Below are 24,548 nucleotides of genomic sequence, written 5' to 3' on the forward strand. Positions count from 1 at the left end.
GTCTTTTCCCAATACTCTCATTAATGTCAGTTTCCCTCTAGGAAGAGCATATGAAATTAACCCTAACATAATTAATGATGAGTACAGGGTAAATTAATAGCTTAAATTTATAACTACTAGCTATAATAAACAGTATTTTCCTAGATATTCATAATGCAAAAGTTTTACATTTGTTTACACTGTTAGTAGACTTAATTTATTGTTAAGATTAAAATATGTAGGAGTATCAAACTATATGCCTTTGATAATTCAATTTTTGTGCAGTTTAAACTTGGTTGATTTTTTAAAAATACATCTTTATTGATTTCAGAGAGGGGAGGGAGAGGGGGAGAGAGAGAGAGAAACTCAATGATGAGAGAGTCATTGATCGGCTGCCTCCTGCATGCCCCCGACTGGGATCGAGCCTGCAACCCAGGCATGTGCCCTGACCAGGAATCAAACAGCGATCTCCTGGATCCTAGGTCGATGCTCAACCGCTGAGCCACACCGGCTGGGCAAACTTGGTTGATTTTTAAATTTCACTAATACATTCATAACATTCAGCACACTAAAGAAGTTTTCATTTTAAGCCAATACAGTAAATTTCAATTGGAAAGTAAGCCCTGGAGAAAAGACCACAAGTCATTTAGGTAGCAAATCTTTTAGATAGCTAAGTAGAATTGATACTTTTAATTTCCCACAGCAATGCATTACAAATGTTTTTGTAATACATTTGCTTCCAGGATCTGTGGACCTTTGGATTCATCTTTTTACTCAATTCTAGAAGTTTCACAACAGTTATCTCCATTCTATTTGTTCTCTTTAGATTCAAATTAGACATGTGCTAAACTACATTCTGTCCTTCATAGCTTTTGTCTTTGTATTTTCCATCTCTGTCTCTGTGTGCCGCAATCTGGATAACTTTTCATGTGTATTTATTTGCATGTTTGCTCTTCAGTTATTTCTAATTTACCATTTAACTCATTCACTGTGGTTTCTTTAAATTTTCATAATTATATTTTAAATTTAATTATATTTTAATAATTGTATATAAAAGTTCTTTTTTTCAATCTGCTTGTTCATCATTGATCATATATTGTGCCCTTTATTTGAGGACACCATGTTAATGTCTACAAGAATTCCAGTATCTGCAAATCCTTAGAAGTTAAAATGTTTATTGTTTGTTCTGATTCCCACGCATAGTATCTGGCCTCTTCATGTTTGTGGTGACCTTTCTGAGCTTATTGCTTGTTAATCTGTGAGTTCTGCAGGCCAAAACTGGGCGGGCTTGACTCCACAGAGGATTCACTTCTGCCTCTACTGATAGTATGGATGCATCATATTCTGGGACCAACTAAGGACTCCCTTGAAAGTCTTAAGTAAGAGTAGGAGACCAGGATCTCTTTCCCCTCACCCTCACTCTACTTACTGGCCCAAAGCTCAGACTCCTGACAGCTTTGGGCATCTACCCTCAGGGTACCCACACCCCTCCTTTCTGCCTGCAGTTTCCCAGCTCACTGAATCTGATAGATTTTTGCCTGCCCCCAACTTCCTGTGAGACTCACAGTGCCTTAATGTGTATGTCTCAGACAGGGTCTTGTTCAGCAGGAGAGCCTCACATGTAGCCCACCACAATGCCAAAAGTGAGAACTTCCCTCCAATTTCCAGACACTCAGAGCCAATTATTTCAAGTTTTACATTGTGAAAAGTCAAGAAATGTGTTTTTGTTTCTTTGAGTTGTTTTGTTTAATATTTACTTTGTAAAAACTAATCCTTAGTTTGAAATTAACTGGGAAACTCAATATCCTCAATGGGATGTGAGGAGAAACCAGGAATGAAGAAAGGATATTAACACCAGAAAGTAGAAAAGGCATAATTTCTACTAATAAACCTGCAAGCATATATTTTTTCCCCCATTTTGCCACATGTCCTCACAGGTCCATAAACTAAGACATTTGGAAACTTCTGCTTTGAGGTTTAGGAAGACTTCTAAGTGCCTTCTGACTCAGAGAAAAAAAAGCAGGTACATTTACAACTGTAGTTTTACGTGTGTGTTTTTTAGTGTATGGCAATATTGTTTGAAAATTTTCATATGTGGTACATGGCAACTAAACTCATAAATCAATTGGAAAAATCTCAACCATTGTATTAATGATTAAACATACACTACTTTACTGTTTTTCCATTTGTATGTGAAAACAAAAATTTTTAAATGTTTTTATTTAGGGAGAGGGGAAGGGAGAAGGAGAGAGAGAAACATTGGTGAGAAACATGGATCAGCTGCCTCCTGCACACCCCCTCCTGGGAATGGAGCTCGCAACCCGGCTTGTGCCCTGACCGGAAATCCAACAGTGACTTCTTGGTTCATGGGGCAACACTCAACCACTGAGCCATCCCAGCCAAGTGAGAAAACACATTTTTAAAAGTGAACTTACAAATAGTTAACACATTTTCCATTTGAAACTTGTTAATACCCATTAAGTTCTAAATATCTATTTCATTGAGTTGTTGAAAGGATACTGTGTTAAGCACCTAGCAGAGCACCTGACAATGGGGTAAGTGTTCTTGTTAAAGGTGATAAGCACTTGCTAATAGCCAGGCTATCAAGATGCAATTTTGAATCAGGAACTGTATTTAAAGACCAAAGACCTGCTAAGGGGATCAGGTGGGACAATGCCCTTTAGGAATGGGGATACTGTCTTGTAGCAGACTATTAGAAGAGTGGAAAATTTCCTACCTATTGCTAGCACAGGTACTGAGGGACAGGGGGAAATATTATTGTTCAGGAATAAGCAGTCAAGAGTCTACAGTGTTAGGCATAGAACTGCCACACACACAAACACATACATGATGACACCGTGTGGGACTTGGATTCTGAACATGAGGCATATCAATTCTAGTGGCTTTTGTGAACAGGGCCTCCACCTTGGGTTAGTAAAAAGAATACACTGGATATAATAACTATCAGAGACTTGGGGGGAAGTGAACATGGCCTCCAACATTTCTTCCAGACTTGAAGCAGATGAAGGAAATGTGCTTATTGCTATATCTTTTACTTTTCCACATTTTGTTTCTTTTTGTTGTTTTATACAGCTCTTTGCCTTGTCATGAAGAAAGTTACGTTTTAAATCATGCTCTGCAATCATGTTTGGTAGTAGCTGGAGTCCAAAAGACATTGCATTTATTTTTATTGCCTTTCATCCATTTATCTAAGTGTATATATATATATATTTTTTTTATAGTACTAATGGAGTTCCTTTTTAGTTTCACATTTCACTAGTTAAAAATGTTTCAAAAATAAGTTACTGTAATGAAGTCAATAATAGAGGTCTGGGTAGCATATAATCCTCGAAACTAGACTGTTGTGTAGAGACTGCTTATTGACCATCAGTATTCACTCTCCCATAGTTTAAAAGTGGGACTCCCACCTTTTAGTTGGGTACACAGCTGCTCAAATGGAGCCTACATTATTTGGCCTCCTCCTTTATGGTTAAATTGTAGCCAATGGGACACAAGTGGAAGTGATACATGTAACTTCTGGACCATGCCTTAAAAGTCCTGGGGCATGATACAGATGATGTAGTATAGAATTGTACACCTGAAATCTATATAATTTTATTAACCAATGTCACCCCAATTCATTCAAATTTTAAAGAATCCTGGGGCATGCATTTCTTGCTGTTTTCCATTTCTTATGTGGGGTGTGGAAGTAAGAGTGAGCGTTTGCAGCCATTTCAGATGCCATGATGGAAGTTATGTGTCAAGGATGGCAAAGCAGCCATGCCAGCCCTGAACTACCACCTCTACTGTAATTTGAGAGAAATAAACCTGTATCATGTTTAAGCCACTGTGTTTTGGGTCTCTTTGTTAAAGCAACTTAGTCTGTGCTAAACCTAATTGAGGGATAGGTGAGCTTATGAACACAAAAGAGTTAGACTTGCTGAGGAAGGGAAAGTAGATGGAAGAGAGGGGTAAAACTGCCCATTCTGCATAAAAGGCCTCAGGAAGGGACATCTACAATACCAAAGACAGATTCTTCTTTGGGCAAAGGTCATTGAACCTGAGTCGGCTATCTGACCTTGGACAAGTCAGTTAAACTTTCTCTGACCTTATAATGAAAAGATTGAAGAAGTTGACTGTTCAAGGATCCTTTCTAGCTCTGTCATTCTGTAAATGAATTTCGTTCTAGAAGAAACTGGAGAGAGATGAGGAGGATACCCTTCAAACATTAAGTGCCTGCACTGATCCCCCAGAGATGCATAGTCATATGTGGATCAAAAGCCGGAGCAGATGTTACCGGCGAGGCCCCGTAGTGGAGGTCTGTTCTCTAATGCCTCTGCTTGCGAACTGGTTCATTCCTAACTAATTGCACTTCTCTTTGCTGCGCCTTGCTGAAAGCAAGGGGCGGCCGTCAACACAAACTCACATTCTGACCTTTTCTCAACTACTTCCCTCAGAGCTGTAGGCTTGACAGCCCGCCTTCCAAGTTCACCGGGGTGACACTCTCCCCAGTACATTTGGGACGAGTCAGCAGCCCTCCAGCCTGCAGTAGGCTTCCACCTGCCAACGCCATGTAGGTCTTGGGTCTCTGTTACTGTTGCACACCACTCTCGCTACCAACTCTCCCTTTCAGGGGCTTCGCTGAGCTTCTGTAACAAGTAGGTCAAAAGGGCACCAGCTAAAGCAAGACTGACACTCACGTCCCGAGGCGGACGGGCAGGCCGCGCAGGGCGCGTTAGGCAGCGGTGCCAGCGAGGCGGTCGGCGGCCCGCGTCCCTCCGCGTTACCGCTCTGCAGTCCCGCAGGGGTCCTGCTGGCCCCGCGTGGAGCTGGCTCGGCACCCGCACCGCGGGGCGCCAGCCCGCGTGGGAGAGGAAAGGAAGCCGGCCAGCAGCCTCTCTCACGAAGTCACCTGGTAAATCTGTGCTACAGAACTTGCCTAACTTGAATGTCTTCGCGGAACAAAAAGAGCGAAAGATTTGCAGGAATTCACAGGTGATCCAGTTGGGGAAAAAGGACGTTTTCTGTCCAGTTGGCCACGCCATCATCAGGCCTCCCCGCAGGAATTATTCATTTGGATGGGGCTTGGCTTTTTCTGTCCCCTCTGACTCTGACATTTAGTTTTCGGTCCTCAGAACAGACATATCCCAAGTGGAAATTTAAAATGTGGTGTGTGGCACTTACCCTCCAAGACTGGGCTGTATACATCGTACCAGGTTCCCAGCGGTAACACAGTCACACACAGGCGGAACCTACTGGTGTGAATAAAAGCTGAATTTGTCACCCAGAGTTATTTACATTTTTCAAGAGACGCCTCCTGATAAAGACGATGCTTAACCAAAGACAATTTCAGTGTCTCTCGGGTCACACAATTTTGCCATTCTGCCTAATCTAAGCCGCTGTACCAAAGCGACCCGCCCCGAAAGCCATTTCGCACGCCCGTTACTCGAGTTCTTCCCTCCCTCCCATATTCCCCCTTCCTTCCGGACTCGGAGCTGGTCACCTAAGACCCGGCTTGGAGGCTCTGGTTGCCAAGGGACAGGACGCGGGAGGGTGGGGACGCTGCACTGCGACAGTCCGGGGAGCTCGGGAAGACCTAGGCGAGGCGCCGCAGCCGCGCGTTCGGCTCCCTCCCGCCCGACAGGAGCTCGTCGCTCATTGGCTCCGCCGCTGTGGCGCTGGCCCGCGATTGGCCGGGCGGCCCTGGGCCTGGCGCTCCCCCGCCCCCGGGCGCTGGTCCCCCGCGGCTCATCGGGCGGGGCGGCGCGGCGCGTGAGGGCTCGATGTGAGGGCTGCGGCGGGGGCTGCGGGCCCGGGCGCGGGAGCGTATGGCCCGAGCGCGGGCCGAGCCGGCCGCCGCCGCTGACGGAGGTGCAGCGAGGGCCGCCGCGGCCCTGTGAAGGTGAGCGAGACGCCGAGGGGGCTCGGGTGCCGGCCAGGGGGCGGGAAGTGCGGCGAGGGGCGGTGCCGCTGGCAGCCGGCGCGTTCCCGCCGCGGCCTCCATCCCGGCGGGCCGGGCCGGCCGGGGTCCCGCTCTCCCAAACGCCCGCGAACGCGCCCCGGCGCCGGCCGCCGCCCGCTGGCGCCGCCCGCCCCGGAGCCCCTCCACCCGTCCCGCCCGCGCACCTGCCGGGGGAGCCAGCTTCTGCCCGCCCGCCGGCCGCGCCCCTCCGCCCGACGCCTTTGTCCGCCGCGGGTCCCTCTGCAGGCTGAGCGCGGGGCGCCGCGCAGGGGCCCCTCCGAAGGTGTCGGGGCTCTGCTCCGTTCATTCCGGGTGTCGGATGTGATTACTGTCTCCTTCACGACGGAAGCCGCCAGCGCGGTTCTCGGGGGTCTGGAAGCGGGGACGCCGGGCTCCCCCGGTGCGGGGCGCCTCGGGGCGCCCTCCGCCCCGCCCTGCCGGGGCCTTCGACCTGCCTCCGCGCCCTCGCTCCCCTTCCCTCCGCGGCTCGGGGGAAACTGCTGTCCCGAGGAGCCTTTTTCAATTTCAAAAAGGAAAAAACAATTAACAATGAGATGCCAGCTGTGGACCTCTGCTGGTCTTAACTAGTTAGGTTGGTCGCACAGAGACACTGAAGTAAACCAAGCTTGTGGAGTGGAGGAGACGACCTGAAGGGCGCTCAGAGAGTGTAGCGTAGTAAACAAGTAGCATCTTTATTTCTGGTAAGTAACACGTTGCAGCTTAAACGTTAACTTTTAAAATATATTTTGTCGTGAATGGGAGTAGATTTAGTAGTGGTGTCATTTGAGCTTCAAACTTCTTGTCAGTTTTCTATGTCTATCCCCCCCCGTGGGATGCACTGTGACGGTTCTTCTGAGAGTGGGTGTTACTGTGGACCGTCCGTCAGCGCTGTGCCCCCCGTTCCTACACCCAGGCTCTGAGGGAGGCTTTCCTGAACATTCATCCGACTGGATGGACACCGGGCACTCTCCCCGTGCTTGGTGTGATTCAGTTGTGTAAAGAAAAATGTCAACAGAAAGCAAATTTTCACCTCTAGGTGATTTAAATTATTCTTAAACGTGTGTATGAGTGTCATATTTGAAGTGTACATACAAGTTTTTAAGTGTTTAGTCTGGATTGCATTTTTGATTAGCTAACAGAGGCCTACACATTGTAGGTCACAATAAATATTTTAGGAATTTTAAGTAAATGTTTTGGAAGGGGGGGGGGAGGGAAGCACCGAGTTCCATGCCCTGAATTATGTTTTAGACTGTTTTCTAAGGCCCAAACAAATTATTAAAAAATACCCCGTAGCCTAACATGTCAAATTGCATGGTAGGAAAAGTGATGGTGAGCCAGACTCACAGGTGGAGACCAGTGAAATTCTGTAAAGTCTCTCTTCAAGTGGGCTCAAGGCAGCGATTTACAGTTACTGATTTATGGTTATTAAAATAATTCTTAGATTTTTTGAATGCCAATAATGACCAAAATTGGAAGGGGAAAAATAATAATAGTGGTGATAAATTATTTACTGAGCACCTTTTGTATGCCACATAGTGTGCTGGGTGCTTTATATATTACTATTTAATCCTTACAGTAACGACAAAAGTAGGTGTTTTTTTTTTATAGCTGGGACAATTGAAAGTGGTAAAACTGGATAAGAATCTAGATCTGACTTTCTATTTATTTTGTCAAAAGTGTACTTCATTGAAAAGTTACTGTCCCTCCTTTTCTGCCACATTTATCTTTATGAATTTCGTTAATCTGAGGATCTCTGGAATGGTATTGTTACTACTACAAACATTATATAGTTCTTACTGTTGTACCAGGTAGCTCGGTCCATGTATCCTCAGAAGTATGTGGGCTAGCCACTATTATTTGTTTTATAGATGAGGAAATTGAGGCACAGAAATAAGTAATCTGAACCATATAATACTTTAACTGGTAGAACCAGAATGAAATTTGAGCAATATGCCTCCAGAGTCTATACTTGTATCCACAACATGATTCTAGCCCATCAATAGGTAGTCTCTTGTTGCTAGAAAACTGTGATTTTAGAGTGCTTAGTGTTTTTCTTTGTTTCTTTTTAATGCTCATGCAGATACATGTAGGATAACTTTTGATGTGCACCACCTGATGTCCTATATCAATGTTTTATGTAAACAGTTACATAGTACTAGTCGTAGTTGACCTGAGAGCTTCTATACTCCAACACCCCATCCCAACATTTAAACATCTCAAAATCCTCAGCACAATCCTAGGAGATAGATCCTGTTATTTTATGCTGCATCACATTTGTGAGGTGCTTTTATTGTCTTCAAAGTGCTTTCACAAAATAATCCCTTTGATTCTTCTATGATGTCAGTCAGAGGTATTATCATTTAATGTTACTGCTGAAGTTAAGATGACTTGCCTTAATTAGCATATGTGGAGTTAATACTCAAAGCAGAGCTGCAGAGTCCTATGTGCACTACTTTTGGCCCTGTACCAGTCTGTCAGTGGATCCTCACTTTGTACTTCTTATCCTAAAATAGATGATATTTTCCATAGGAACAGCTTCTCTTTGGTGATTATATTCCCAACCCAGAATTCATCATCAATTAAATCATAGATATGACTAGCCTTTGTCTTATTTTCATCTGTTTATGTTCTAACTTCAGATACAATGCCTGGTACATAGTGAAGGCTCAGCAGATGTTTGAAGAAAATAAGAAATGTCTCACATACATTGATACAAAAAAAAGTTTTTAAAATTATTTTTTTTAATTGTGGCTTTATTGAAGTATAATTGGCATAAATTCTTAAAATTCTCTAAGTTTAAATGGTGTAGCTTCATTTTCACTTTGATACCACAGCCTTCCCCCTACCCTACCTCACAAACAGCTTTCAAAACTGTTTCACTGAATTATAACTAACTTCAAAATCTGTTACACTCTTTCTCCACCCCAAGCCATCATGCCTAACCTGCTGTCTCCCCTGTACTGTATCTCTTGTGTATAATGGAAACAATAAGGATGTGAGAGTCAGTTTTACCTGGCTCTGCCTCTTATTAGTTCTGTGGCCTTGTACAAATTACTTAACTTCTCTGAACCTGTTTCTTCATCTTGTAAAAGTAGGGAGAACACCTATCTTACAGGGGTGTGGTGAGATTTTATTGAAATAACAGTTCCACCATCCCTAGAAGTACTCAGTAAGTAATAGCTCTTATGTGTCCCTCTTCTGCCCCTCCATGGCTCCCCTCTGCTTTGGCTCTCAGCAAATGGTATTAAAATGATCCGTTTGTCTGTTAGTATCCCTCACTAGACCATAAACTCCTTGACAGGGACCATGCCATATTTATTTTTGATGCTTGGCACATAGTTGGGACTCACTGAATGTTTATTGAACTACATTCATTTTGAAAGCCATGTAGATCCTTTTTTCTTGGCAATCCTGTTGCCCAAAGATTTTGGACACCCTTGGTCATTGGATATGTTATTCAAGGGCTCCTGGATTGAAATAGGGGATGTGACGTGAGGAGAGAGGGGTGGAGAGCCAGATGAGGAAGCAAGGGAAGCCTCCACTCTGCAGGAGTGAGCACCTGAGGGTGTGTGTGTGTGCGCGCGCACGCACGTGTGTAGATGTCCGGGCTTTTTATGTGAGTGCCAGGCTGTGTGTTCCAGTGTGTATGTAAGGGTTAAAGCTTATCAAGCTAATGGTTACATTACTTCTGAAGACAAGGAAGAGGAGAACTTTCCCAAAAAAGTTGTTACAAACATATAAAAATAACACTAATTATAGTTTTTCATATAATCTCTCTGTCATTTATAGTTAATAATCACTTGGCACAATGATTATGCTTATCCCAAAATGTCAGATTAACTTGGTTTTAAGTTTCATTTGATTACATCAGTAAAAGTTAAGTATGTTCAGCCTTCCTTGTTTGTAGCATGGACATTCACTCACAGAAAAATAAATATTGCTTAGGACTAAAATGAAATTATAATTCTTTTTAACTAGCTATTTTTTACAGTTTAATTCTATCTTCCTAAGTGTGCCTGATTTATACTTTGCTAATCAAAGTATAATTGATTACAATTACACTAATTGTATACAATTCCTGCCCCCAATGTTTTATTTTGAAAAAGTTTAAACATATAGCAAAGTCAAAAGAATTTCATAGTAAACACCTGTATACCCACCTGTTATATTCTACCATTAATATTTTTGTATTATACTTTTAATCACATATTTGTCCATTTTTCTATCCATCCATTGAGTCATAACATTAAAATGCTGTTATATTTGAAGAGTTTGAGCTATATAGTTTGTGTTTATTTTAGGTCAATTTTAATTTTCCTTTACATAGTAACAGATAATTTTTAAGACATAAACTGATATATAATGTTCTGAAAACATTTGGATATCAGATGTAAATAAATTTGTCTTCTCTATTTCTAGTTCCAAAAAATGAGTCGTGGGTATTCAGAAAACAACAATTGCCTGAACAATAACAACCAAATGGTGTTAGACATGCTCATTTATCCATTAATCGGAATTCATCAGACCATCAACTGGGAAACTGTGGCAAGGCTTGTGCCAGGATTAACACCCAAAGAGGTAAATAACAGTCCCACAGATATCTCCAGGAAAAAATCAGAAAGCGAGAAAAAAATTTTGAGTTTTACTTATTTATATGTAGGTATAAATACTTAATGTGCATATGATATGATTTGACTAGATACAAACTATATAAATTATATAATACATTAACCCACCTGGTATGTCTATACAACTGAAAATTCACTCACAATATCTTTTTTTTTTTAATTGATTCCAGAGAAAGAGGAAGGGTAGGTATATATTTTTCTTCCTTTGCGCCTTCCAGTCTGCTATGGAATTTACCATCCACGTCGATGTTGATGAGATTAAAAATGGATGCTATAGCAGTGTTGTTTGATCAACACCCATAGTAAGGAAGGCATTTTGGTGAAGGAGTACTTAGCCTTACTATTCTTAATGTACTATTGATATTTTCTAATATATTTTAATGTTTTGCTAATCTGGACCTTCTCAGTTGATTTCATGACCAGCTAATGGGTTAAGGGAAAACACTGTACTAAACAAACTAAGTCCAAGTAGGTGGCAATGAAGTGTTACTACGATATTTTATGCAAGGCACTGTTAGGAACAAAGTCTTCATTATTTTAATAAAGAAAATCTGGTGTCACAAATCAGAAACTTTTTGGTTTACTTTCCATTGAAGGTTAGAATTTGGTCTTATTCCTGGTGGAAATTCATTTAATGTTAATATATTAGCCAGGTTTTTAACTAAATTATTAAAATTGCTATCTGATAATAGATGCACACCACAGGAAATATGGTTGATAAAGGCATTCTTCATTTTTCTACAAGAGCATAAACATATTAGGCCTTTGGGTTAAAGTGTATTTTTTAAAAATTCTACCCTGAATTAAAAAAAAATTTTTCAAGGGCTTTTTTGTATTGAAACATATACTCATTTTTCAGTAGTTACCCAGTGGATTAATATTCACTTACAAAAAAAATAATTATAGCAAAGTATCTTCAAATAGTAGGCAAGAATGTATTTTCTTATTTTTTTAATTTAAAGTCCCCCAGACCTGCATTTTCTTACTTTTATATCATTACAGTGTGCAAAAAGGTTTGAGGAACTGAAGAGCAGTGGAAGCTCACCTGTTGACAACCAGTATAGTCCCCTAATGGCTGGAGAGAGTCCTGTTGAAACTTTAGCTACGTATATCAAATCCTCACTTCTTGACACACACGGAGAATTTCAGGAAACTTCAGTTGGTCAGGATGCAGTTGCCAAAACAGGTAAGGTTTGAAAACAAAATGCAGTGTTTGTCCTTACAATAATTCTGCAAAATATTATGTGTTACAGTCACCTTTTCTTTATTTATATAAAGGCTAATATAAACATTAATAGAAAAACCTATTCGTATTTGTATATTCCTAAGTTTTAGAAAATTTTCTTTTCTGTATATAAAAAAAAATTTAATGTTAAAGTACAGGTCATGCCCAGCCAGGTGTGGCTCAGCGGTTGAGCGTCGACCTAGGATCCAGACGATCGGGGTTTGATTCCCGGTCGGGGCACGTGCCCAGGTTGTGGGCTTGGTCCCCAGTTGGGGGCGTGCAGGAGGCAGCCGATCAATGACTCATCATCGATGTTTCTCTCTCTCTCTCCCCCTCTCCTTTCCTCTCTCTGAAATCAATAAAGATTTTTTTTTTTAAAAAAAATACAGGTCAAATACTATTATCAAAAAAAGTTCTTTACCAAAATTTTACTGTCATAAATTTTAAAGGAATTTGACCTATACCTTTTACTTAAAGTTCCCCCCTCTTCCCCAGAGGGAATCTTGCTTGTCTCTTGTGTTACCTTTTTTATCTTTATTGCAGTCAAAAATAGCTTCACATGACACAGTGGCAGGGTAGAAGAGATGTTTCTCACAATTGCTTTGGAAATAACTGTTTTTAGAAATCCTCGGAGTGTAGTGAGTTATTTTAATCTCAGCAACAGCGGTCAAAGTAGTGATGTAAACATTTACTTCAGGAAGAGAAATTTATACTATTGGCTTTTGAGCATTTGACCCTGTTTCTACACACCATATCAGGATTTTTTTAAAGCTTCAGTATAACATTAGCAATTTGTTATCCCTTTTTTGGACTATTTCTTCCATGGACCTTTGGAAATACTGAGGGAAATGTCACCTGACCAAGTACCATCTTTAACTAGCCTTGAGAACCTGCATTTACAGTATAACCATTCATTAGGTAAAAACCCATTCTGAGCTGGAAATGCTAACCTCCCCCCTTTGTTTTTGTATGTGTTTGTTTTTGTCTTTAAGGAAGACATAGTATAGCTTCCACGAGGAATTGTTCTTCAGAAAGTGAAAATTGTACTACTCATAGTGGTGGAGAAAAGACTGAAGAATCTGAAGGGTAGGAGGCTGGTTCTTTGCTAGATAAGATTTAATATCAATATCCACTTTAAATTATAAAATATATGATTGGTGATTGTATACATCAGTTACTATAATTTAGGAAATAACACATTACACAATTGATAAACATTCAAAATCAGTGTTGTTCATGTACTGAACTATAAATAATTGCTTGATAGCTAAACATGGCTTATTTGTGTTATTTATAAATTGGACTAGTTTTTCATTTTAAAACTTCATTTTGAAATATTAGAAATAACCTCTATTAACATAAAACTTTGAAAAGTAAAATTTTAAATCTAAAGAAATATCTGTCATTAGTTCTCCAACTTTATTAAAGAAACTGGATATGTAATTTAGAATAATGTATTTGAATATAACTACTCATTTTAGAAACATTTAAAATTTAGAATATATCTTTCAGTATATTGCAAGTTTTGAAACTTTTGTATTGTTTTGTATATTTTACATACACTAAACTGCATATATTTTAAGTATTCACTTTGATGAGTTTTAACAAATGGGCTCACCTAGTATCCGTCACCCAAATGAAGACATAGAACATTTTCATTGTCTCTTAAAGTTCCTTTGTGTATTTTCCATTCAGATAGTTCTTTTTATAACAGCCTTATTACTATATAATTCACATACCATAACATTTACCCTTTTGAAAAAGTCCTGGAGATAGATGGTAGTGATGGTTGCACAGAGATGTGAATGTACTCAATGCTCCTGAACTGTACACTTAAAATGACTAAAATGGTAAATTTTATGTTATGTATATTTTACCACAATAAAATAAAATCACTCTTTTAAAGTGATTTTTAGTTTATTGACATAGATTTTATTTTAACTGATAGAAAAATCAGTTTTTATGGCAGAAAAATTTTATCAGATAATTTTTTTACTGGAATTATCTAATATTTTATATGGTGGTCCAAAATGTCACAGAAACTTTATGCTTCATTATACTTGCCATTACCTGTTTATATTTATTTGGAAGAACAATTTGCAAAGAGTTATTTAAATTCCTTTGACTTTGACAGAGTGTTAATTGATAACCCTTTTTCTGGTAGCCCAATTTTATTTCCAATATAATTATTTATTTTTCAATTACAGTTGATATTCAGTATTATTTTATATTTGTTTTAGGTGTACAACATAGTGGTTAGGACAAATGTAATTTTTTGTGTTAGAAATTTATGAAGTTCAATTAAACACACATTAAATTCATATTGTAGGACGCTGTATCTCTTCTTATTTAATTCTTCCTTTTGTAATGACATGTAGGCAGTTGTGGATCACACTAATGTTTCTTTTTGAGGTAATATAATTTTCAAGGGATAGTAAATTCAAGGAGTATATAATTTTCGAAGCAATTGTTCTCATGTATTACCTGAACTTATTCTCAAATTATTTTTAAAATATGTAAATAAGCACATTGTAGTCTTAAGAATTCTTTTACCTATATTTACGAATTTATATTTATTGAATGCCTGACAAATTTTCTTGTTGTTAAAAATAAACTAAGTTGCTGTGCTAATTTTTCAGTTCTTTAGTGAATAATTTTAACTATTTTTTCCTACTTATTACTAGTAAGAAAATTTTAGTATTTAACTTCATCTCCTTCCCAGACCCATAGCCATGTAAAAGTGCTATTTTATACTCATCACAAGAATTAGAATGTATTATTTAATTTTTCTTTGTGAATTGGTATTGTGTTTTAAAAATTTTCTCACTTTTAACTTGAAAATAATACATTTAAGCCCTATAAATTACAAGTTCCATAGTAAAAATATTTTTGTTTTATTAAGTTAGTAGTTTAACTAAAATTATTCATAATCTCAGGTATGGATCAGATTAGCAAGACACTTAAATCCTGTAAAACTAATTTGTAGTCAAACCTTCAAAAACATCTTGTTCTCATACTTCCAATAAATGTTAATATTCTTGGTTCCTCTTCTAAAACCCTAACAATTTCATTTCTGTGAAACATTTTTTTTTGCAGGCCAAACATGGTGATCCATGTATGTGATGAAGCAAAAAGCTTGAAAGAAGATTTTATTTGTCCACGAGATCTTTTGATATCAGAAATGAAGTATTTTGCTGAATATTTATCTATGGATGCCCAGCGCTGGGAAGAGGTGGACATTTCAGTTCACTGTGACGTTCAGATTTTCAACTGGTTGATAAAATATGTTAAAAGAAACACTAAGGAGAATAAAGATTGTGAGATGCCCACTTTAGGTAAAGAACAATCTATTACTTATTTTGTAGTTAAATTTGTGTGTCACCTGGTAGTTGCTTCAGGCCAGACATGAAATGTGGATAATTGCTTGAACATTAACATTTATACTCAGATTAGTAATTTCCCTTTAGGAAACAGATACCTCATCTTTTTCAGTAAATTATAATGAATTTATGGCAAATGGACAGGTCTCTAGATCAGCATTTCTCACTGTATGGTACATAGACCACTGGAGTTCTGGAGGATCCTTTTAGGGGATCCATGAGGTCAAGACAGTTTGCATAATAATACCAAGATGTATTTGTCTTGTGTCTTGACATATGTTCAGGTGGTGCAGAAGTAACGGAGGGTAAAACTGGTGCAGTGTCAGCTCACATCAAGGCCAGGGCACCAGACTGTACTCTGGTGGTCTCTGTAATCTTCAGCACCATGCGTTCATAGTAAAAAGGAAAAAAAGAAAAATAATCCAGGTTCACTTAAGAATGTTCTTGATGAAGCAGTAAAAATTACTAATTTCATTAAGTTTTGACTCTCGAACATAACATCTTTGTAACATTCTGTGAGATGACACAGGAAGTGGACTCAATCACACACCACAGTATGGTGGCTGTCTTGAGGAAAAGTACTGGTGCAGTTTTGTGAGTTGCAAGTTAACCTAGTTGTTTTTTTAAAAATAGAAAACTATTTTTACTTGAAAGAATGACTAACAGACAAATTGTGGTTATTCAGACTTAGGTATTTTGCAGATACTGTCTTGAAAATGAATTAAGTGAGCCGGTCAACTAAAGGGAAATAATTGCTAATATTTGTTGCCAATGATAAAATTCAAGCTTTTAAGTGAGAATTAAAGTTTGGAAAACTTGTATGTGCCTTCATGTGCTTGACAGCTTCTTAATATTTAAAGACTTTTCTGATGAGATGTGTGGTCATATTAAAAAACGTGATTTTTTTAATATATTGTACAATGAAATGTTTCAACATTGGAGGATCTACATAACTCAATGAACCAATATTTTCCAAATGACTAATGCGTGATGTTAAAAAAAATCATTCATGGGGTTAAAGGTTCAAAGCGCAAGATCAATCAGTGGCGCTTGAGGTAACAGAATGGAAAAGTTCATTGATGAGATTTCAGATCCCATTGCAGCTAATTTTAAGAAAGTACCATTTGTCAAGTTTTGATGTAACATCGAAGAAGACTACCCACATAGAGAATGTAGAACCAGATATGAGAATCCAGCTGTCTTCTATTAAGTCAGACTGAAGAAATTTGCAAAAAATGTCAGACTGTCATTCTTCCCACTAAATTTTTTTTCATTTTGGAAAATATATTTTTCATAAAAATATGTGAACATGTAATGAGTTTATTCTTTAAAATGAATTAATAAATTTTTTTCTTTTAAAATTTCTAATGTGATAAATACTGATACAACCCATATAGGTAGGCTCTTTAGGCATCTAAAGAGCCAGCTGATGCTATTGTTTCAGTAATATTGTTTCAGTTTTTAAGATTGAAAAGGAATCTTGAGAGTAAAAGTTTGAGAACCAGTATTCTATATGATGAGAAAAAGAATTACTAAGTAATCTTTCATTGAGCATAGACTTGTATAGGAAATCTCACGAGTGGTTTAATAAAGTCTTTCTGTGCACTAGAATTGCTGTTTGCAGCAGTACCAAAATATTTCTAGCCTCTTATTAGTAAATGAATCTATACTGACAGTATAAAAGTTTTCTGAGGAAATTTACAATTTATTACATTTTAAGGACCAAATTTAATGGAAAAATTTCTAGTGATCCTTAAATAAAAATTGCAAGATTGCTAAATCAAAAATTTCAGCCAATCAGAGTTCAGAGATTCTAGACCATCCAGATATGATAGGTATGTGTGAAGTAAAAATCAAAATACGTAGAGAGAAAAAACTTTTCTTATTGTTTGATCCAGCATATTTATGTGTATAATAAAGGTAAAAAAAGTGGTAGTCACTGCAATCTTTGACCTTAAGTCAGTGACTAGAAATGTAAACTTTTATAAACACAGTCCTTATTCTAACCTGGAAAACTACCAAAATGCTTAATTAAATCTCTGATGATTCAGCCATTGGGTCTTCATTGGAATGGATGATATTACAGTTTTCAAAGGAACTTTTTCACCAGTTCCTTCCTCCCTTCATTTTTATTTGAGAACCTTTCATCTAGAGTTGTTATTTAAGGAAAGGTTGGGATTACTTATTTTAATCATTGTCTGTATAGTTCTTTCTTTAGATGGATTGTCTTAGTGCTGTAATGGTAAAAATCAGATTTTTCTTTTTATTAAATATACCTCATAGAAGATGACTTAGGTTTACTGAAACAATAGCATCAGCTGGCATCCCCTTTCCCTGGTTGCCTCAGAAGGCTTACTCAGTCTGCCTTTAGGAAGTAACTAGCACTTCTACAGAAGTAAATTTTATATTATCTTTCAGAATCTTTTTCATTAAGTATGTGTTCATAACAAGCATTGAACTGCTTTTGAAATAACTAATAACAAGGGTTCTCATTAATCATTTAAAATTACTTATCACTGATTTTGTGTGATGAATTATATTCTCCATTTTCTTTTCTCCTGGTTTAGTTAAGGAGAAGTTTGCATGTGTCATATCTTTAGCTGGAGTCCTTTTACTTGACATAAATCTAACTAATTCTAGGACAGATTTACTGTGCATTTTCTTTATACCCTCAGTTTGAACATTTTCTTCCTTTCACGTATGTAAGCCATAGTAAGTTTATCTTAAAATATTATTAAAGTATCATCCTCTTTTAAGGTGAGAGGAAGCTTGCTTTGAGGCGATTGAGGTACAAATAAAAAGGAGAATTAAAATTTTTGTTGTTGCTTTTTAGAGCCAGGAAATGTCATTTCAATTCTTATTTCTTCAGAGTTTTTGAAAATGGATTCACTGGTAAGTATTAATAAAAGATCTGAGCTCTTCTGTTCACCCAGGCTTGATTTAATCTTTAACTTGATTTTTCCTTCAAGTGATATAAAATTCTAAGGCATCTATCTGAAGTTATTGTTAATTCAAGCGCATGATTCGATTAGAACTACTCATGTTTGAAGGTATTTTGTTCTGTTGTGAAATGGGTTAAGGCTACTGTATAGCATTTATAGGTGATGCCTATAAAGCAAGCAATATATCCTCAAGGAGCAGCTCTCTTTGTATTAGAATTGACTTTACCCTAAAAGGGAGTTTGCTCTAAAACCAAATTAAATAAAAATTAATTGGAATTTTTTTTTTACTATTTAAGTAATTTCTTTAAGCATGTTTTGCTAATTTGTGTCTTTCATTTATAGTTCAGCAAATTAAGAAAAAACACCCAACTATTAAACAATATAATTTTGAATGGGTAAATCAGATGCTGATATCTGTTGTTTAATGAGTAGTTGATGAAACATAAAGCACAGTATATACATATACATATACATATACATATAAAGCTTTAACAAATACATGTGTTTTTCTTTTTTTCTTTTTATTTAATGAATTTATCATTCAAATGTTTTTATATATTCTTGTGGTTTTACTTTCAATAAATATTTGCTTTTAGTCCCTGATAAGACTACACAGGGCAGAACACTCCTTTGCTATGTTAACAGATGTGAAATTTGTTTATTTGATTGTTTGGGGTTTTACTAGTTCCCTGTATTCTTTCTACTCCTTAGTCCCTCCCCCATTCAGTTGATGGTATTAGTTGCTTCAGGGAAGGATTATAGAAGAAAAAAATCTTTTTAAAGAGTCTTTAACATTTGAGTTTTGAAATCTAAGCCCTAAAGGATAATTTTTCTGCCATAAGCAAAATGTTTTAAACAATACATGATTAGCCAATGCTAGTTTTCCCCAGAACCCAAATCTACCTCAAAAAGTAAATAAATATACTTTAGGTTGGAGAAAGGGGAAAAAAGAGCAAGCACAACACGACTGAGAAAACCCTGAAGTGACTGAAATTGTTTTTGCTACTCAGAGAAATGGGAACTTAAAATTGTAACTAAGTTCAGTGATAGGAAGTCACATATCCTGTACACTTGAGTTTGTGGACTAAGATTTATACCTGCCACAACCATGAAAGATGCTCATTGCAGTATTGTTTGAAACATTTTAACAAGGTTGAAAATGATTATTCTAGCTATGCTTATATGTTTATACACATTTGACCTGCTGGACCACTTTGGAACAGTGTAGATAACCCAAATAGGCAAAACCCAAATAGTACCTACCAATACATGGATAAGGCTTTTAATGAATTTTATCTTTGAAAGGTATTGATATGACATCCTTTATGCTGCTATTTTCAACATTCATTTTCTATTCTGTGTCTTTCAGGTTGATCAATGTATTGAGTATTGCCACAAAAATATGAATGACATAGTAGCTACCCCATGCAACATGAACTGTATTAATGCAAATCTTATTACACGTATAGCTGATTTGTTCACACACAATGAGGTTGATGATTTAAAGGACAAAAAAGATAAATTTAGGAGGTAATTTTTAATTTTAACTCTAGTGTTCCTATTAGAAAAAAATATTTCTATTTCATTTTAGTAAAACATTCTATTTTTAGGTTATATTTAGAAATATATTAACATTTTATTTTAAATGAAGTAAAATATATCCAGAGCCAATTGTTCAAGATAAAAATTAGTAATTAAATCAGTTATTTTGCATAATATACATATGAGTTTACTGTTGCAGTAAATTATATGAGGAATTAGTAAGACTGGCCTTAGTATAAAGGAGAAGAGTGGTAAGAAGTGGGGTCAGCAGCGGTCATGTCACTTAGGGGCTTTTTAGGTCATAGTAAGGAGTGTAAACTTTATTTGGAGTGTGAATAGCAGCAGAGGAGTGGCATGATCTGGTTTGTTAAGAGATCATTTTGGTTGCTATGTGGAGAATAGATTATAAGGATATAAGAAGCAAGGAGACCTACTAGGAAGCTAATGCAGTAGTCTGGTGAGAGACAAAAATGTTGGGAATTGAGTGGAAGCAGTGGAGATGGAAGGAAGTAGATGGAATCAGAGTAAGTTATTAGAAAGATATGACAGATTTTCAAATGGAATGATGTAGGAAGAGTATTCTAGGGTACTTACTAGGCTTTAAAGTTGTACAAGTAATTGGATGGTAGTGTCATTCACAGAGAGTGGAAAGATTGAGGTGAAGGGAATCAAGAGATGGGTTTGGATCATGTTAAGATTATTTAATATACTTTTAGACATCAGGTAGAATGACAGGTAGATAGTTGGATATACTAGTCTGAAGTTCAGGTCAGAGGTCAGAGCTTAAAATAGAAATATAAGCATAGATGAGGTTTGAAACCATAGAACTGGATGAGATTTCCTAACAAATTCTCCTTTCTCCCCTGAATTCCAGTGGCACCTTTATTATAAATCAGGTGAATATATATGTGAGGTTTGTTTCTGAATTCTCCATTTTCTGTTGATTTCTTTGTCGATACTTATATCAGTAGCACACTGTCTTAATTGTAGCTTTCTAATATTTTTTTGGTATCTAAATTCTCTAGTTTTTTCTTTCTTCAAGATTGCTGTTTTAGCTATTTTAGGTTCCTTGCATTTCCATATAAATTTTATAATCATTTTTTCTTTCTCTCTCTCTCTCTCTCTCTCATACATAGACACACACACCTGTTGGAATAATTTGGGATTAATATTGAGCCTGTAGATTTGTGAAAATTTGACATTTTAATAATATTGAGTCATTCAGTCCATGAACATGGTATACCCATCATTTATGTTAGCCATGTTCTATAGTTTTCAGTTGAGAGATATTTTTTCATTTTTTATTAAATTTATTATTGAGTATTAAATTTTGGGGGTGTTGGTGTAAATGCTATTTTTATTTATTTAATTTTCTAATTGTTAGTAAGAGAGTATTGATAAAAACTATCCAAAATTTAGAGGTTCAATAGAGGAGTGACACCAGTGAGGGGCCTGAGAAGGAGGAGCCAATGGGTTGAAGGAAAGAAGGTTTCAAACAGGAGGAAGTGATTAAGTGATCAAATGTGTAGAATTCTGTTGCCATGTAGAGTAAGATGAGGAGAGAAATATAACCAGTTAGATTTAGATAAAATTTTTCCAGATGTTTTGCTCTGAACAGTTGCTGAAAAATTTAGCAGTAGCTACTAGGGCTAGGTAGGCTCAATAAAGACTTTTTTTTAAGGAGAGAAATATTAGATTATGTTTATTTGCTGACCAGGATGATTCATTAGAGTGGGAGGAATTGATCATGTAGGTATTGACCCAAGAGTTTAGTCCTTAAGGGAAATGAGACAAAGGAGAATAATTATCCAAGAGCTAAATACTTAAAAATGAGATCAGGGTCCTAAATCTGGATCTGGCCTTTAATAGCAGATGTTACATGAGGGAGAATGGAGACAGGATGGTCAACTTGGAATTAATGACAATTGGCTTAATTAGAAGATTTAAATTTCAGTCACATTTTGCATGTTAATAAAGTATTAATATTTATTGAATACTTACTGCTATGTTTGGCACTCTTTTTTTTTTTTTTAATGTTTTTATACCATTAGGGACTTCTACACTTTTTTTAGTATTTGTTTTTATTGATTTTTAGAGAGAGAGAGATAGAAACATTGGCTGCCTCCTGCACACCCCCTACTGGGGATCCAGCCCGCAACCTGGGCATATGCCCTGATCAAGAATTGAACTGGGTGACCTCTTGGTGCATGGGACAACGCTCAACCAACTAAGCCACACAGGCCAGGCTCTGGCACTCTTAAACAACATGTCATTTAACCCTCCTAAAAACTTAGGAGTTTGGAATTATTAACCCCATTTTATGGCTGAGAAAACAATGATCAGAGAGGTTAAATTGCCAAAGATCACATACTGAGTTACTGGTAAACTCAGAATTGTTAAATTTCCACAATCTTCAGTCTTGAATATTCTACCAACAAAAGACTAAAAGAGAGGTAGTTATTCATCAGTCTTATTTTTCTTGTGAAAATAGATTGTTGATCAAGCAGTTCCTTTTAGGAGGTGTGTTTACTTAGAACACTAAAACTTTATTATAAATTCCCAGAGAATTAATAAATCTAAGGGTTTATTAATCTTATTTGCTACATGTGCAGATATGTCAGCATTTGTTTTCATTACTGTTAAGTAACTTTAGTAAAGTAGATATAGGAAATTAACTTGTTGGTCATTTGTTAACAGTAAACTGTTTTGTAAGAAAATTGAGAGACTGTTTGATCCTGAGTACTTGAACCCAGATTCTCCAAATAATGCGGCAACGCTGTACAGGTATGGTGACCTGTTTTTCTTTGCTTTGCTATATGATGCAGCTAAATTCTTTAATTTTACTACATTGAAAGTTTTCTTCTTGTGTGTTTTTGTATCTTTTTTTGTTATAGATGCTGTTTGTGTATGAAACTTTTAACAAAAGAAACAGAAAGAAGAATTCCTTGCATCCCTGGAAAAATCAATGTGGATCGACATGGAAATATTGTGTACATTCACATAAGGTGTCGTGAAAATAAAATACAGCTTTTCACATGTGAATTACTAGTGTATTTATAGAAGCATTACTACTCCTGTAAGGAAAAGGATACACTTTCTGCATATGATCCAACTTTGATTTAGAAAGATGCTACTTTCAAAACAAAGTTGTTTTAAAGGCCATGTTTTATTAATTGGGTAATTATCAGTATGTTTTCAAGTTTTAAAAGAGTAAAAATGGTTATGCCAAACCGGCTAGGGCACATCTAATCAATTCTTAATGTGCAGCCTTTGAGAATAATGTTGTAAAGGAATATATATTTACATACAAATTGTTAGTAGTAAATTAAGAGGCAAAAAGAACAGGTTATAAAACAAAACTAGAAACACACTCAAATGTTAACTGTGGTGTTACCTTTGAGTAATAGTATTATGGGTGGTTTTCATTTTCTTCATGCTTGTTCTTATTTCTATATTAAAAATGTACACCACTTTTATTAAAGAAAAACTGACAAATGTTAGATTTCATATGTTAAACATTAAAACAGAAGTACAGAAAACGCATTTGACCCTAAAATGAATAGCACAATCAACTTTAAATGTTTCCTTTTTTCTGTATACAATAATCAGGGAATCTTTGTTAGTTATTATAAGCACCTGGGATTTTCTACTTTTTTGTCTTGAGACTTTATTCATCTTCTAAAATTATGTCCATTCTGCCCTGGCCAGTGTTGCTCAGTTGGTTGGAGCATCATTCCAGACACCAAAAAGTGACAGGTTTGCTTCCTGGTCAGGACACAGACCCAGGTTGTGGGTTCGATCCCTGGTCAGGGCACATGCGGGAGGCAACCACACATTGATGTTTCTCTTTCTCTCTCCTTCGCTGTCTCTCCCTCCTTCCTCTCTCTAATATCAATTTTGACAAATTATATCCATTCTGATAGCAATAACTTTTATGTATTCTATGTATATTCTGACAGTGGTAACTATGTGAAAAAAATGATACTAACTTTAACATCCATTTTTGTTTTATTCAGAGTATTTTCCAGCAAGTCAGCTGTTGATATTTTTTAAATTGTCTTTAACTTAAAACAGATGTGCCTGTGTAACTTGTAATAACATGATAGCATTTTGTTATTTGTTGAACCAAGGACAAAAATAGCAAAAGTTTGAAAAGATTAAGGGACTTGGAAAAAAATAGGAACTTGAGTCACATATGACTGTAGCAAATAGGGTTTTAAGCCTTTGCTATTTTTAAAGTTGATCTTACTTAACTTAAAAGTGTATATTACCAAGGCCTGATTGTATATTACTCAATTGCTAGAAAATGTCTTGAGAATAATATAAAGAACTGACACATTAATGAAATGTTTAGAATCACCAATAATTAACAACTTATTATACAATATGTACAATTAAAATAAAGCAACATATGCCTAAGTCCCAAACGTTAGCCTACTCAAACTGTATTTAAATTATAATCATTTATGTAGCTTAGCAAAATAATTTGGCATTCAACCTTTCATACATTTTCCTGTTGTCTACAGGAAAAGAAAGCATAAGCAGACTCCCAAATGAAATTTTATCTACCATTCATTGTAGTCTATCCCATAGCCATTAGTTGGGGAATATTTTTGGATATAAGCCACAAATTTAAAAACATTTGCTCTAATCAGTTGTTAATATTGCTTGCTTGTAAAATAATGTAACAATTGAGGCTCTTTCCCCAGAGATAAGACTTGGGATGTTCACGAGTATCTGAACAGTCTTTTTGAAGAATTAAAATCTTGGAGAGACGTATATTGGCGCTTGTGGGGAACAGTCAACTGGCTGACTTGTTCGAGATGTTATCAGGTGAGATTTTTAAAAATGCCCTGCTCTGCAAACATTGAGAGCAGGCTCTTTTGATTT

The 24,548-nt window shown here is 36.8% G+C and overlaps 1 protein-coding gene across 4 annotated transcripts in view; it reads left to right on the plus strand.

The window, feature by feature from the left end:
* The first annotated feature begins 5,714 nt into the window (after positions 1 to 5,714).
* SANBR (SANT and BTB domain regulator of CSR) overlaps positions 5,715 to 24,548 on the plus strand; it is a 34,402-nt gene continuing 15,568 nt past the window's right edge. For 2 of the 4 annotated variants that reach the window (XM_081156253.1, XM_081156255.1), the window contains exons 1-10: positions 5,715 to 5,881; positions 10,361 to 10,519; positions 11,572 to 11,755; positions 12,787 to 12,880; positions 14,891 to 15,129; positions 18,008 to 18,066; positions 19,486 to 19,646; positions 22,356 to 22,442; positions 22,553 to 22,663; positions 24,368 to 24,491. In XM_081156253.1, the coding sequence (XP_081012379.1) occupies positions 10,370 to 10,519; positions 11,572 to 11,755; positions 12,787 to 12,880; positions 14,891 to 15,129; positions 18,008 to 18,066; positions 19,486 to 19,646; positions 22,356 to 22,442; positions 22,553 to 22,663; positions 24,368 to 24,491 (1,209 nt within the window). In that variant the 5' untranslated portion in view covers positions 5,715 to 5,881; positions 10,361 to 10,369. Of the gene's footprint in view, positions 5,882 to 6,595; positions 6,643 to 10,360; positions 10,520 to 11,571; positions 11,756 to 12,786; positions 12,881 to 14,890; positions 15,130 to 18,007; positions 18,067 to 19,485; positions 19,647 to 22,355; positions 22,443 to 22,552; positions 22,664 to 24,367; positions 24,492 to 24,548 lie in introns of those variants that run through there. The other 2 variants (XM_081156254.1, XM_081156256.1) reach the window with 2 other exon arrangements.

This window comes from Miniopterus schreibersii (assembly GCF_964146895.1).
Source record: "Miniopterus schreibersii genome assembly, chromosome: 13".
NCBI lineage: Eukaryota > Metazoa > Chordata > Mammalia > Chiroptera > Miniopteridae > Miniopterus > Miniopterus schreibersii.